The sequence below is a fragment of the Aplidium turbinatum genome, chromosome 2 (genome assembly GCF_918807975.1).
Source record: "Aplidium turbinatum chromosome 2, kaAplTurb1.1, whole genome shotgun sequence".
Classification (NCBI taxonomy): Eukaryota; Metazoa; Chordata; class Ascidiacea; order Aplousobranchia; family Polyclinidae; genus Aplidium; species Aplidium turbinatum.
In genome coordinates, this window is record NC_137473.1 from 32,140,770 (window position 1) to 32,154,684 (window position 13,915).

At 37.5% G+C, this 13,915-nt stretch overlaps 1 protein-coding gene across 1 annotated transcript in view; it reads left to right on the forward strand.

Annotated features, from left to right (window-relative positions):
* LOC145764924 (zonadhesin-like) overlaps window positions 1–13,915 on the forward strand; it is a 29,845-nt gene that overhangs the window by 11,560 nt on the left and 4,370 nt on the right. The window contains exons 14-26 of the mRNA XM_082576626.1: window positions 4,293–4,484; window positions 4,756–4,965; window positions 5,366–5,536; window positions 6,191–6,391; window positions 6,509–6,700; window positions 9,141–9,398; window positions 9,492–9,734; window positions 10,350–10,619; window positions 11,972–12,193; window positions 12,438–12,500; window positions 12,621–12,872; window positions 13,216–13,431; window positions 13,777–13,845. Coding sequence (XP_082432752.1) covers window positions 4,293–4,484; window positions 4,756–4,965; window positions 5,366–5,536; window positions 6,191–6,391; window positions 6,509–6,700; window positions 9,141–9,398; window positions 9,492–9,734; window positions 10,350–10,619; window positions 11,972–12,193; window positions 12,438–12,500; window positions 12,621–12,872; window positions 13,216–13,431; window positions 13,777–13,845 — 2,559 coding nt within the window. The remainder of the gene's footprint in view (window positions 1–4,292; window positions 4,485–4,755; window positions 4,966–5,365; window positions 5,537–6,190; window positions 6,392–6,508; window positions 6,701–9,140; window positions 9,399–9,491; window positions 9,735–10,349; window positions 10,620–11,971; window positions 12,194–12,437; window positions 12,501–12,620; window positions 12,873–13,215; window positions 13,432–13,776; window positions 13,846–13,915) is intronic.

Sequence of the window (13,915 nt, forward strand, 5' to 3'; positions counted from 1 at the left end):
AAAGTTATATACTGTACTGCAGTGCGGTTGAAGGCAAGAAAAAATGAAACACACATTATTTTAAAGATTGGGCCAAAGATGTGTGAGCAGTTACTTTCCACGTCAACTAGTGCTAGAAACGATAATTGTCCTGATGAACACCCAAGATTTCCAATATTCTTCATTGTTGAGATTGCGCATCTAAGGTGTCTCAGTTTCATGAAAGTCTATAATGCTTTCATTTAAAAGTTTTTGTTTAATCTATGATGGATTGTGCTGATTACAAAAACCAAAAGAAATGAAAACGAATTGACAATTAAATCGCTTGTGCCAAAAGTTGCTCTGGTTTTATGTGCTATAAACACATTCTCATAACCTGGTCGCGTTTTAAGCCGAATTGATGCAGAGCCTAAGCAAGAAGAGTTGTTACTTTTCAGAAATTGTGTTGACTCATGTAATGTAATTTTGCCATTCGCTCAAATTCGACCTCTTCTTTTTTCGTGTAACTCCTTTTACTTATCATGGCTTAGTTTTAAGGTGAAAATATGACGCACTGCTTTTATTAAAACAAATAAAGAAAAAAATAAATGATGTATCTGCAGATGCAGTGTGCATCGAAAGCCTTTTGTAAAAGCCACTACATTCACTTACCTATGGTAGACATTAGATTGTTTACTTTACAAGAAATTTAAATGTTCTTTTTTTTAACTAAGGTAAATTCACGTTAATATGAATGTTGTTGAAAAACTTTGATATTAAACCTCTGTAGGTTAAATAGGCTATTTTAAAAATCAGAACTTCAAACACAATAAAAAAAAATCAGACAATGTAAATCTTTTTGTATGAGAATAAATAATACTACTTTGTCGTCTTTGCTTTGAGTGCGCGTTAGGGGTCGGAAACCTTTTTGGCACTGCAAAGGTTTAGGCCAAGGGCATGCGTTAATTCCACAATCTTGTCATCAAAGTGCAGTAGATTTAAAGCCAAATAAATGAAGCAACGAACTTACGAACGGCATTGTACGCAAATCGAATACAAGTTTTTTCGAAATGTCTATAAAGAGGTGATTTGATCTTCGGAGGTGTCCGATGGAAAATACTTTCGCAGTCTGCAAATTTGAGAACTGAGATGAACTACTGTACTTAAAAAAAATTTATGAAAAAAAGTGGTGAAAGATTTACAAAGCAACTATGCAAACCACGCATTAAACTAGGCCAATATAACAATGGTTAGGCTAAATTTTAAAATTGCGCCTTAAGTAGGTCCTACATTCAAGTATTTCTTATTGAAATGATTTTATTTCTTTAGGGAGTCATGCAACTGGTCAAAGTTCTGATACCTTGAACTTGTAGATTAAACTATAGCAAACAGAATTTTTACAAAACGTTTTATTCAACCATTTTCGTTGAATTCAATTTATTTGATAGGCAGATATGTCTGTCAACAACAGTTTTGAGTGAACATTATCAATATGTTTCAACCACAACTGCATTAGTACATTGCGTTTTAATCTAAATCGATCAACACACCATGACGGAGGGTTGATAACAAATGTTTAACATGAAACATTGCGCTTTGGTACACAGTTCTTGAAGTCCTACAATAACGTTTGCGGGTGAAAAATCGTGTCAACATTGCTGTTTTAAGAAATGGATTTTGCCGCAATCGAATGAGAAAAGAATATGTTCGTTAACGTGCGGCATTCAACGTGCTAAACACCCATGAGTGGTTTGTGCACAAATCGGGTAGCAAGAACAATGAAAAGCGCTGACACGTTTCAACCAACACGCATTTCGTCACAACTGAATTTTGCGGATAGTGAGGCTAACTTCCTGTTGAGCTACGTTTTGAACAGATACACAACCGCCAAATGACTCGTTCTCGAAAAAAATGTTTTAGAAATTTTGCAGAAGTAGGCTACAAACTTTTAGTCACTGAAGTTGAATTGTTCTCAAAGTAATAAGGTGATTGAAATTTTCGTCTAGTTTTTGTTCACCTCTGTATTCAGCTATCTGCCATAAAAACCAAACTTAAAGATATTTATCTTAGTAAAGTGTTGTCCAAGCAACAAATAACAGTTAGTAGTACAAGATGTTGCAGACTTGGAACATTGGGTTGCAAAGGGTCAATTAGCAAAAATCCCTTTGTATTTTTTCGCATATATTTGTCATATACTCCCTCAAAATCTACATTGCTTCTACAGTATGCAACATAGAGAACTACAGGCAGGGCCGGATTTAGCTGATGGGGGGCCCGGGGCACTTTTAGATCGGGGGGCCCCCATACAAAAACGATCTCTACGTCTACAGTAGCATCAGTCCAGTACTGCACAGCATTTTGCAGAAACTTTAAAGGCCAAATAGAAAAAAAATAAACACAAAATCACATTTTAACCACATAGGGGGGCCCTTGAAAAGTCGGGGGGCCCGGGGCAACTGCCCCCTCTGCCCCCCCCTAAATCCGGGCCTGACTACAGGGTAAGACTAAAGGGTGTGCTTGTTTTAAACCTAATGGTATTTTTTGTCTGTGGCTAAATCGAGTTTGCACTTAATGTGGCTCGTTTAGCCTTTATCAGGAGTGTCCAACCTGTGACCAGAGGGCCACATGTGGCCCACAGGAAGGTTCTGAGTGTCCTGTGCAGTATTGTTCAAAATGACTTATATTATCAACTTGATCGCATACGTAATTTATGGCGAACTTACATTCCGAAAAATTGGCGTTCATTGTTTGCTTTCTTTGTCTATTAATTTACAGATTCGCGGTGACCTCATTATTAGGCAGCACTTGCTTGTGCGAGCAAGTTTTTTTCGCGGATAAACTATGTCTCAGACAGTCATTTTATTTGGTCCAGATCTGGTAGAGTTCTGATCAGATACTACCCGATCTGGTAAAGATCCGGACCAGGTGAAGTGGCTGTCTGGGGTCAAATCTCCTGTGAGATCATTAATTTCCGACCTCCATATGGAAAACTCGCTTCGCATTGCTACATCGTCCAACTCACCGAATATTATCAAACTTGTTAGAGAAAAACAATCCCAAACTTCACATTGAAATGTCGACGTGTGGCTTTGTTGACTTTATAATATGTTGGTATGTCAATTGTTCTTATAATTGTTAAAAAAGATAATACACATTTATACTGTAAGATTAGAATTTTGATGTGAGGATTTTAATTAGAAATCATAAGACAGCCGTTTCTAAGATTACAAATTAGCAGTAAACACTCAAGTGCGTGGTCCGCGCAATCATTCGTAAACCTCATAAAAAAGTCGGACACCCTTGGCCAAAATGCTAGTCAAAATCGTGCACTGTGGAATAATTGCAAACACAGAAAGGGCTCGTTCTTCATTATCTTGAAGATTTTTCAAATGATATCAATAGGCTTGCATGAACAACATGTGATTCATATGACGATTTTTAAGCATATTAAGCTTATAATATCAATTTTTGCTGGGCGTGAGTGACATTTTATGCCGTAGCCTAAGCGGTTGATATCACGTCATGAATAAGCCTTGTTAGACTCCATAAACAAGTAGCCTCTATTGTGACTTGTGAGACTGTTTATGTTACTTCTTAGTTAGATTACAACGATTGAATATGAGGCTCCTGTTTGCTCTGTAGCTGTTCCAATATCTTGCTTGAAACACTTTCTGCTGACCATAGCCATTACCAGAGATGTACTGTACGTATAGGCCGCAAATTCTACGCCGTAGACTTGCGGCGTAAACTTTTTGTTTGCGCTAACGCTTGCGGCCACATTTTTTTGGATAGTTGTCGCTTGAGGCTACGCCGTAAAGTTTTTGCGTTTTTTAGCGCATAGTGTTAACGCATACTTTTTAATGTCTTAGTTGTTGTTTGCATTTTTTTTTATCAAACTTTCCAAATTTTGAATAAGTTGAAAGAATGTTTTCAATGGGCAAAGGCATATTGAAATCAAAACGCAGCAAAATGTCAGATGAACACTTTCAGATGCTTTCAGATTTCTTCGTGGAAATTCAAAATAAAACTTGTTTGTTTCGAGTGGTTTATACCGTGTGAATGTTTGGCACCTAGCAAACAAAATGAGTTTACGCTAGTGTATGAGCTTTTTTTTTTAACTTTTTTACAAGTTACGTTGACGCATACGGCGTATGGTTTTTCGAACATTTGCGTTTACGCTGACGGCGTCAATATTTTTTGTATGCGCCTACATCACTGGCCATTACAGTAATCACAATAGCCTGGTTGAAAATATAGCTTAAAAAGAGAAACAACTGTAAACCGTTCTGGCCCAAGCATTCAATCCATAAGAAAAATGAATGTTTTTTTTTCAGTTTGCAATAGCACTTTGAATGAAGTACTAGTGGACTGTGCACCACCTTGTGATGCCACGTGTGATGAATTGATTAGGCCCTGTAGCCTTGAGGACAGCTGTACGAGAAGATGCGCCTGTACTTCCGGAGAAGTTAGAGATGGAAATGGCGTGTGTGTTTCCGAATCTGAATGTATCATTGCTCAAAGAGATTGTAAGTTTGGTGTTTGTTGACAAAAAGCTCAAAACTGGTAATGCAGATCCTATGTGTTGCGGCTTGATGCCTTGGTATGCCAACTATAGCCTATTTTATTGCTAACTTTGTGAAAGATAATCTAAAACCAAACTGTTTTTTGTAAACTAAAACACTTTTGACGGAAATAATTTTTTAAACGTATGATCAGGCTACGTAGGCTATTTGATTCAGTAAATGTTTAAGATATACAGTAGCCTATGCTCGTTATCGACATTTTGTAATTCTACAGTGGAAGCGACTAAAGAACTCACGAACTGTCAAAAAGGAAAACTAAAGGACTTGCCAAGGTTGGCTACTGATTGTGATGCAGAGGGATATTTTAACACAACTCAGTGTGGAGCAGGAGATTGTTATTGCGTGAACAAGTACAGTGGGAAGCTATTGCGTGGCACTGAAAGACCAAAACAAGAGTTTGATTTGGACTGCGCCTTTTTAGGAGGTGGGTCATCGGGTTTTTGCTTTGCAAAAACAAGCCTTTAAAGAATTTTGTGACTGCTGCTTGTAGAATAAGCTAGACCTATGTCAGTTATACTTGATACAATGTTTACAAAAGAGGAAAACTTCAAAGAAAACTGGAGAATGAATGGTCGTGTTGGATTCTTCGGTAAAATTTGGTTTTCAAATGATTTTTTTATCATCTAGTTTTAAAGAATCGATTAAGTGAAATATTGTTATAAATCACAAAAATTTGATTTAAATTGATTGAATTTAAATGAATTTCAAAAACAATGACGTTTTGGAAAAAATAAACATAGGCTTAAGATAGCTTTCAAATTCAATAATTTTAGTATACTGTATGTTGAAATAATTATCCTGCAATTGACCATCAAGTATTTCAGACTGCCCTTCGGACATGTCTTATTCATCGTGCGCTACCACCTGTCCGCCCACGTGTGGTGATCCTGTCCCGAGATGTACTCGCGACTGTGGCATAGACTGTCACTGTCCAAAGGGAAAAGTCAGATTGAGCAAAACAGAATTAGTTTGTGTGCCCATTGAGGAATGCCCAAGTGAGTTGAAATCAAAACATTTTCATCTACCAACGCAAACTTTTTATACGTTGATCTGTGATGTGTTATAGCTCAGATACTTCACTGGTCAACACGATTTTTAAGTATAAACTTTGACAGCTGCTTTCCGGTCATTTCGGGCTGCTGAATCCAAATCTGACTTTCGAAGATTGAAGCAAGCCTATGGCAATGCTTGTCTAATTGGATTATTTAAGCTATTTTGGCTTGTTTAGCACTAACGTTTTGTTATTTCTCTGCATGTATTGGTGGTAAACGCAAAGTCAATTATGTAACTTTCAGTAAAAATAAAGTATTTTTAATATCATATCTAAAAACCTGATGTGATCAAAAAAATCAGAGTTCAGATTCGGATTCAGCGGCCCAAAATTGCCCAACATTAGTTCTTAAAGCCAATCCACAAAAAAGAAACATATTTTTTTATGATAGTACACGACTTTCTATCGTAAGCCATTGTGTCATCTCCCAACGCACTGGCGTCGCGTTTTTCCTTTTAACCGTGCCAATTCTCTCAACAAGCCAATTTGCATGTCTTGCACCATGAAACCTAAGACTGGTTACTCTCCGGCTCCTATGTATCTTCTCGGTGTGATTCGTGGAACATATTTTAATAATAACACGATACATGCTTTTCAGCTCCTCATACATGCAAATATTTGAGAGGACTTGCAGCACCGGAAGAAATTGTACAATGCACTGAAAAAGGAGATTTTATGGCTTTACAGTGCAATAGTTCCGATGTTTGCTGGTGCGTGGATGACAAAGGATCTAAAATCCCTCAGTCGTTAGGGCTTTATGAAGATTTCATTGATCAAAGCGTCTGTGACTTAGCTAGAGGTAACTTGTCTGTAAATCTCACGCTTGATTACATTATTTTAGAACTGCAAAAAGTATATTGCAATTTAGATATCAGTGGACCTGGAATAATAAAACAGTTTGCAATTTGTGATTTAGAATGCAACTCCGACTTGGGGATGGTGTTTAACATGTGTGCGCCCCCTTGCGACGCCACTTGCTCGGATTTAGACAAGCCATGCAGTCAATCATCAAACTGTACAAGCAGATGCGAATGTATGGAACACATGGTGCTGGATGACACTGGCTTAAGATGTATCCCTAAGAAAACCTGCCCAACGCAGCCGAACGGTGTGTGTCATAACATTTGTCATATCAGATTTCTTAAAATTTATCGTAATCGTTAAGGCTTATTAGGAGCAAAATGGCTGAAACTCCTGTTTAATCCAATCAAAAAAAGAGCGATCCCACATTTTAAATACTAAACTTAAGTTCAGCAAACGTTTCAAAAACTATGACAAGACCGTTTTTGTCGTCAATGCTATTGAATGAAAATATTCCCGGCTGTTGCAAAGTTTTAAATTAGGTTGCTGGCTGCCGTCACAAAAGCTAATCAACAATAATTATCGAGAAGTCGAATTACGTAATAAAAGTCAAGGTTTGCAATTTTCCAAGTTGAAATAAGCATCGTGAATTAAAATAGCACAACAAAAGTACCGGTCTATTGAAGGCAAGCTTGAAACAATGTACCATAAAGCTTATTAAGACCAATAACAGCAGACAAAGCAGCTGTTTTGACTTTTTTGGGTCTTATCAGTACAGTGGTTTGGTTTTGAATCTTTATCCTCGGATTGACACCCTTTGATATATTATTCCTAGTAATTTCGCATACTTGTAGAGACTTTTGAGACAGGGCCGGTTATTGAGATCGGCAAAGTAGAGTTTTCAATTGTTGAAATCTAATTGTTTGTGAATTATTCCATCCACTATGTGCCGCTGAATAGAGAGCAGTCCTGAAATGCGTTATTCAAGCTCACACACCGAGAGCCGAACAGCGCAGCTTGAGCTTGAGTCGGACGCTTGACCATTGAGTTAAGGAAGGAAAACAGTGATGAGTTGATAAGCACTGAACAGTGAACACCCTCGGCAACAGAGATTGGTGTGTTTTACCTTTGTGGTCCCTGAAGAGCAACAAAATGAGACACACAACTAACTATACCCGGCCAAATGTAAATGGCTGGCAGGTGTAGGCTACTCGTTTCAAACAACCTCACCAAACCGGTTACCATTGAAAACCAACTGGGTATGCCAATGGGAGAAGGTAATCCCTTCTTAGTAGTAAAACTCAGGAAAAGACACCAAGCATTCTTTTTATTGAATGTGTTCCGCGCCTACCCAACACACCACTGCACAATGTTAAATGATGTTAGATGCAATGTAAAAGCTGTTCAAAAATTATTAAACTTCTATTTTTTTTATGAAGATAAGCGTTGGATTATTGAAAATAATTCACCAAAGTTGATTGATGCGTGCGAGAACTACAGCAATGTTTTAGGTTTCATTATTGACAGATGAAAAAAACTGCTTAGTTGTATTTTGAATACTGAAAAGTCTGGGTGTTCATCAGGACAATTATCGTTTCTAGCACTAGTTGCTACGTTCATCTGATGAAATTGAAAGTAAAATTAACAACAAACAAAATGGTGTATTGCTTCACTGACGTTTCGCGCACCATGACAATGCGCATCCTCAGAGCAAATAACATACAAAATAAAATTTCACCAGGTTATATACTGCAGTGCGATTGAAGGCAAGAAAAAATAAAACACGCAATATTTTAAAAATTGGCCAATGATGTGTGAGCGGTTACTTTCCACGTTAAATGACGTAAAAACTTCCAACAATAAACATAAAAATTCGAAGCTGTGACGACCAACAAAAAAAGTGCGATTGAAGGCAAGAGAAATAGAACACAATTTCGAAGCGGTGACGACCAACAGAAAAAGTGCGATTGAAGGCAAGAGAAATAGAACACAATTTCGAAGCGGTGACGACCAACAGAAAAAGTGCGATTGAAGGCAAGAGAAATAGAATACAATAAACATTGTGTTCAATAAACATTGTGTTTTATTTCTCTTGCCTTCAATCGCACTTTTTCTGTTGGTCGTCACCGCTTCGAAATTGTGTTCTATTTCTCTTGCCTTCAATCGCACTTTTTCTGTTGGTCGTCACAGCTTCGAATTTTTATGTTTATTGTTGGAAGGTTTTACGTAATTTAACGTGGAAAGTAACCGCTCACACATCATTGGCCAATTTTTAAAATATTGCGTGTTTAATTTTTTTTTGCCTTCAATCGCACTGCAGTAGCCTATATAACCTGGTGAAATTTTATTTTGTATGTTATTTGCTCTGAGGATGCGCATTGTCATGGTGCGCGAAACGTCAGTGAAGCAATAAACCATCTTGTTTGTTGTTAATTTTACTTTCAATTTCATCAGATGAACGTAGCAACTAGTGCTAGAAACGATAGTTGTATTTTCACATTCAATGCTACTACATAGCTACAACCAATCAACCATGAAGCAATCTTTCGAGCAGTTGATGAGGTTTAGGCCTAATAAAATAAGTACCTATGTAAAGAGTTGGCATTTGTTAATAAAGCAGCACATATTTCTGGGATTTGACTCGATATTATGATTTAACAGTTAACACCCAACCAAAAGATTTAAGTAAAATAAATTTTTCATATGTAGGCTAAAGAGCTTTTATTAAATTTTCCTATTTTTCTTAGTTCCTGACTGCGGTACAGAACTCGGTGAAGTGTTTAACGACTGCGCTTCAAGCTGTGATGCTACATGTGCTGATCCCTATATCCCATGCAGTTTAGCAAAGATTTGTCTTCCAAGATGCACTTGTCCTCCTAAATGGTTGAGAAATGACGAAAACGAATGTGTCCCAGCTAACGATTGTCCGTCTCCACCACAATCATCCACATCAGCTCCGCCTACGACTACCACACTAGAGGCAGAGTTGGAAGAAGCAAATACAGGTTTGCTAAATGTACAATTTGTTTTGAAGCATCAAGAAAAAAGATGACAAATGGAATACATACCGTCTTAAGCGTTTTATTATTATTTTTCAGAACGTCAATGTAATATAGAGCTTGGAGAAGTTTACAGTACATGTGCAGCTCCCTGTGATTCAACATGTTCCGAGCCTTTCATTTCTTGTAGTTTGTCAAAGATTTGCAGCCAGAGGTGCTCTTGTCCTCCCAGATGGAGACGAAATAATGAAAATGTGTGCGTTCCTCGATCGGAGTGCCCTCCTTTTCGACCTCCACCAACTTTTGCTTTAGCTACTTCTCCAGAAACAGACGCAATAGAAAGTAAATCTTTTCACGACTTGTTATGGTGATACATGACCGTGATGAAAATTATCAACATGCAAAAATATTATATTTTCGACAGGCTGACTGGGTCAGTTAGATGTTCATGCGTAAATCTTATTGATAACGTCATTTTATAAATAGTTTTACATAATATTAATACCAGTAGGCCTACGCTATAAGCACTCCACCAGGCAAACTGCAACTTTTTTGTGAGTGTTTACTTTAAAATCACTGACTGTACTTTACATTTCCATATGAAAAACGATGGGATCAGTACACCCCTGGACCAGTAATGAAATTTTCTGTGTCACTGTGTAAAGCAAGCTCATATTTTTGACATTGAGTAGAACTTATTGTTGAAAGCTGAATGACCGGTGCAGCCTAATGCATATGCAAGGTGTTTACAAACAACAACGATGTAATTTCCTACTTTAGTGCCTCAGCACCACTCACACACCCACTCACAAGACTCCGCTAAACAAAAATAGATAAGATACAGAGTTATTTTCCAAAACTTCCCATCTTTGCCAAAAATACGACTTGTCCAACCTGAAACGAGAAGAGAGTTGAATAGTTTTGCTCAGTTTTTACCTTGTCGATTTATTGTTTCAGCTCCTCCATGCAGCACGGAACTCGGTGAAGGGTTTAACGACTGCGCTTCAAGCTGTGATGCTACATGTGCTGATCCCGACATCCCATGCAGTTTAGCAAAGATTTGTCTTCCAAGATGCACTTGTCCTCCTAAATGGTTGAGAAATGACGAAAACGAATGTGTCCCAGCTAATGATTGTCCGTCTCCACCACAATCATCCACATCAGCTCCTATAGATGAAACTATCAGCTCTTCACCAGCAGAAGAAACCGGAGATATATCACTTTCAGGTAAGATAATGTTTTCTGGGGACTTTACTAAGCTGACTTTTCAAGACTTTATTTTTATTTTTGTACATTACTGCATTTTATGGATACCGGTACCTTAGTTTTGAAAAAAATAAAATTAAACTTGATTGTTGTACAAGAACATTAATCAATTTTGTGTAAGGTTGGAATAAATTGTGGTCAACAAAGTTTCGACATTTTCTGACAACAACTCAAAAAGGATGTAGCCTATTGTACAACAAATTCACAAACCACAATTGCCATTTTTGTTTGCAAATTGACTTAAAATCCAAATCATAAAAATTCAATCAGACCTAAAGCTCTACCACACAAGCACCCAATGCTTGCCTACGTTGATTCTAAAAAGGCAGGCGTTGGCTAATGGTCCATTTGAATAATAAGCAGACGAAACAAACTTGAAAACATTTTCAGCTATAGGCCTAGGCTACATCTAGTCCTTGTGAAACCTTTGGAGAAACTAATTCTACAGTAAACATCAAATGCTGGTGTACAAACATGCAGTTAGCTACTATATAGAAAATAAAGTATTAGCTTAGACATTTTCTGAATGTGTAAATACAAAATGTGTAATACGGTAGGCTACTTTATGTTTTATGTCTTACTCATACTGTATGTTCTCTAGCATTTCGTGTTAGTGTAGAATTAGTTTCTCCCAAAGGCTTGATAAGGTCTGGATGTATAGCCGAAAACGTTTCATATTTTATTTCTTTTATCATGTAATAGGCTATGCCACTTTGTTGCTGAGCTTCGTCTTCGTATGTAATTAAAAAAGGCAATTTGTCTATCCAAATTGTTCTAGGTCTTTGTTTTAGGCCAGGGGTCACCAAACTACGGCCCGTAGGCCGGAACCGGCCGGCGAACTGATTTCATCTGGCCCGCCACGTGCTGAGGAAATAACAGCTGCACTACAGCTGTTAAGGCAAAAGGTTACCAAACTTTTTGTAAAGGACTCACGTTGCTGTTGGGCTACACGCAACCTGCTAATGATTTTTCCATATTGTTTCTTCTTATGACATTACAAACTTTTTTGCTAAAAACATCAATGTTTCACCAGTGTAATGTTTTTTCAAGAGCACGATGCTCTGTAGTGTATCCCAGTAGGGAATAACTTTTCCAGCAACCTTTCGATTTTCATCACAACTTTGCTATTCCACCGCCGACTTTGTTATTTATTGTGCTCAATTCAAGTCAATGGAGGTTCTAAATAGTTGTATATCTTTTCGCAAGTTGCATCCGGCCCGCAGCTGTTGATCTCGCAGCAATCCGGCCCTCAGAGAAAAAAGTTTGGTGACCCCTGTTTTAGGCTATTGCAACTTATGCGCAAATGTTTGTAGAAACGCATTGTCAAAGAGTGAGACGACAAAGAATAGCAAGTCAACACTACGATGAATTCATACCAGAATGTGATGATAACGGGCAGTACGAAAGCTTGCAATGCGATGGTTTCACTTTGCAATGTTGGTGTGTAAATAAGGATAATGGCACGGAATTACAAGGAAGCAAATTCGGGCAATTTGATCTTGAAGATGACGTTGATTGTGACTCTTACGTTCCGAGTATGTTGCCATATTTACAGTAGGCTAGTCATAAATCATACTTTTATTGGGTCAACGTTGTTAATGAAACCAAACTCTTTCTATTATATATTTTTCTTTTCCTTACATAGCTTTGGTATACAACAAACCTCAATACCATGTTGAAACTAGCAGCTTAATTTATGATTTTTAGCACAAAATTAACCAACCTTTTAGCCATTTATGTTTTGTTTATATGTTATGTTCAAAAAATTTTTTTTTAAAGATCCAAGAGTAACTCCAGAGATCCATCTTCCTCCTTCACCACCTATCGATGAAGAAAGCATTGGTAAGCTGCTTCACCGGCTTAGCTCACTGTGATTGTGTCGTTAGGTTTTATATCGTCTGAAAAGAATCCTTCAGAAACCCTGGCCACCACTATTAAAGTTTTAATGTAAGCTGTTTTTAGGTTCTCCATGCAACATCAACCTTGGTGAAGTGTTTTCTGCTTGTGCTAGAGCCTGCGATGCAACATGCGAGGAGCCTCTGATTTCGTGCAGCTTGCCGAAAGTATGCCGTTTAAGATGCGCTTGTCCTCCAGGCTGGTTAAGAAATAACGAGAACATCTGCATCCCAGCAGAAGATTGTGTAGGCATTTTTCCATCTTTACGCCCTAGGTTAATTTATCCAACAAACCTAGACCAAGATGGAACTGAGCCAAGTAAGAACTACACACTTTTGTCAATTTAGAATTTTAGATAGCTTAATCTCATTAACTCGTGCATCACTTTAGAAAATCTGTTTTATAATACGACTCAATTCTTTACTTAGCCTTTAAGCCTTGTAATTGTAGTAAAATTGATTGGAGCGAAGTAAACCTGCTTGCTTACCGACCTGAAATGATAGAAAAGCCAGAAAATGATGAAGGGTCGGTTGTTATCACAGTCATATTTGTTTGTTTCATACCAATACGTTTTCCAATTTTTTATGAACAAAAACGAAAAGCTTTAATTAACCTACTATAAGGTGATTTGTGCCAGTAAAACTTCAAACATTTCATTAAGACACCTGCGCTACTGTGCGAGCTAGAAAACTGATAGCCCGGCTTCAAGACGCCTTTATTCCCGATTGCGATGAAGACAGTTCGTACCAAAGCAAGCAGTGTTATGGATTTTTGAACGTTTGTTGGTGCGTCAATAAAACCACCGGAAAAGAACTGGATGGAAGCAGAGCTGACCGATTTAATCCGGATTATAATGTCGATTGTGATAATTACGTGGGTAAGTAGCCTACGATTGTCTCAAACAGTGTGGGCAAATTCATAAATGTATTCCGCCGATAAATTATTAATTAGGTGATAGATAGAAATATATTTAAAGAACGGATAGGGGTGAAAACCTAGAGCATGCTGTGACGCTTTCTTTTGTGAGTAGATCATAATAACTCCCCATTTGTCTGAAGCTGATTGAATACGTAGCCTAATCTGAATGTGTTTTTCTGATATTTGGCGACAAAGTAGCCCTAACGCAAAGCACAGTCTTTTTTAAACCTATATCATAGGCTTATACTCATTTGTTTTGACAGCTGAATAAATATTTCAATTATTATTTTTTAATATTATTCAGTGCCAGAAAACCCACCCCCCGAAGCATTAGATCTTAATCAGCCTCAACTTCTATCAAAACTCTCAATAAGTGAGTAACTCACATTTTGTGACTTTACAAAAACATATTAGCCTAGTGTAGTTTTTCAAAAAATCATTTA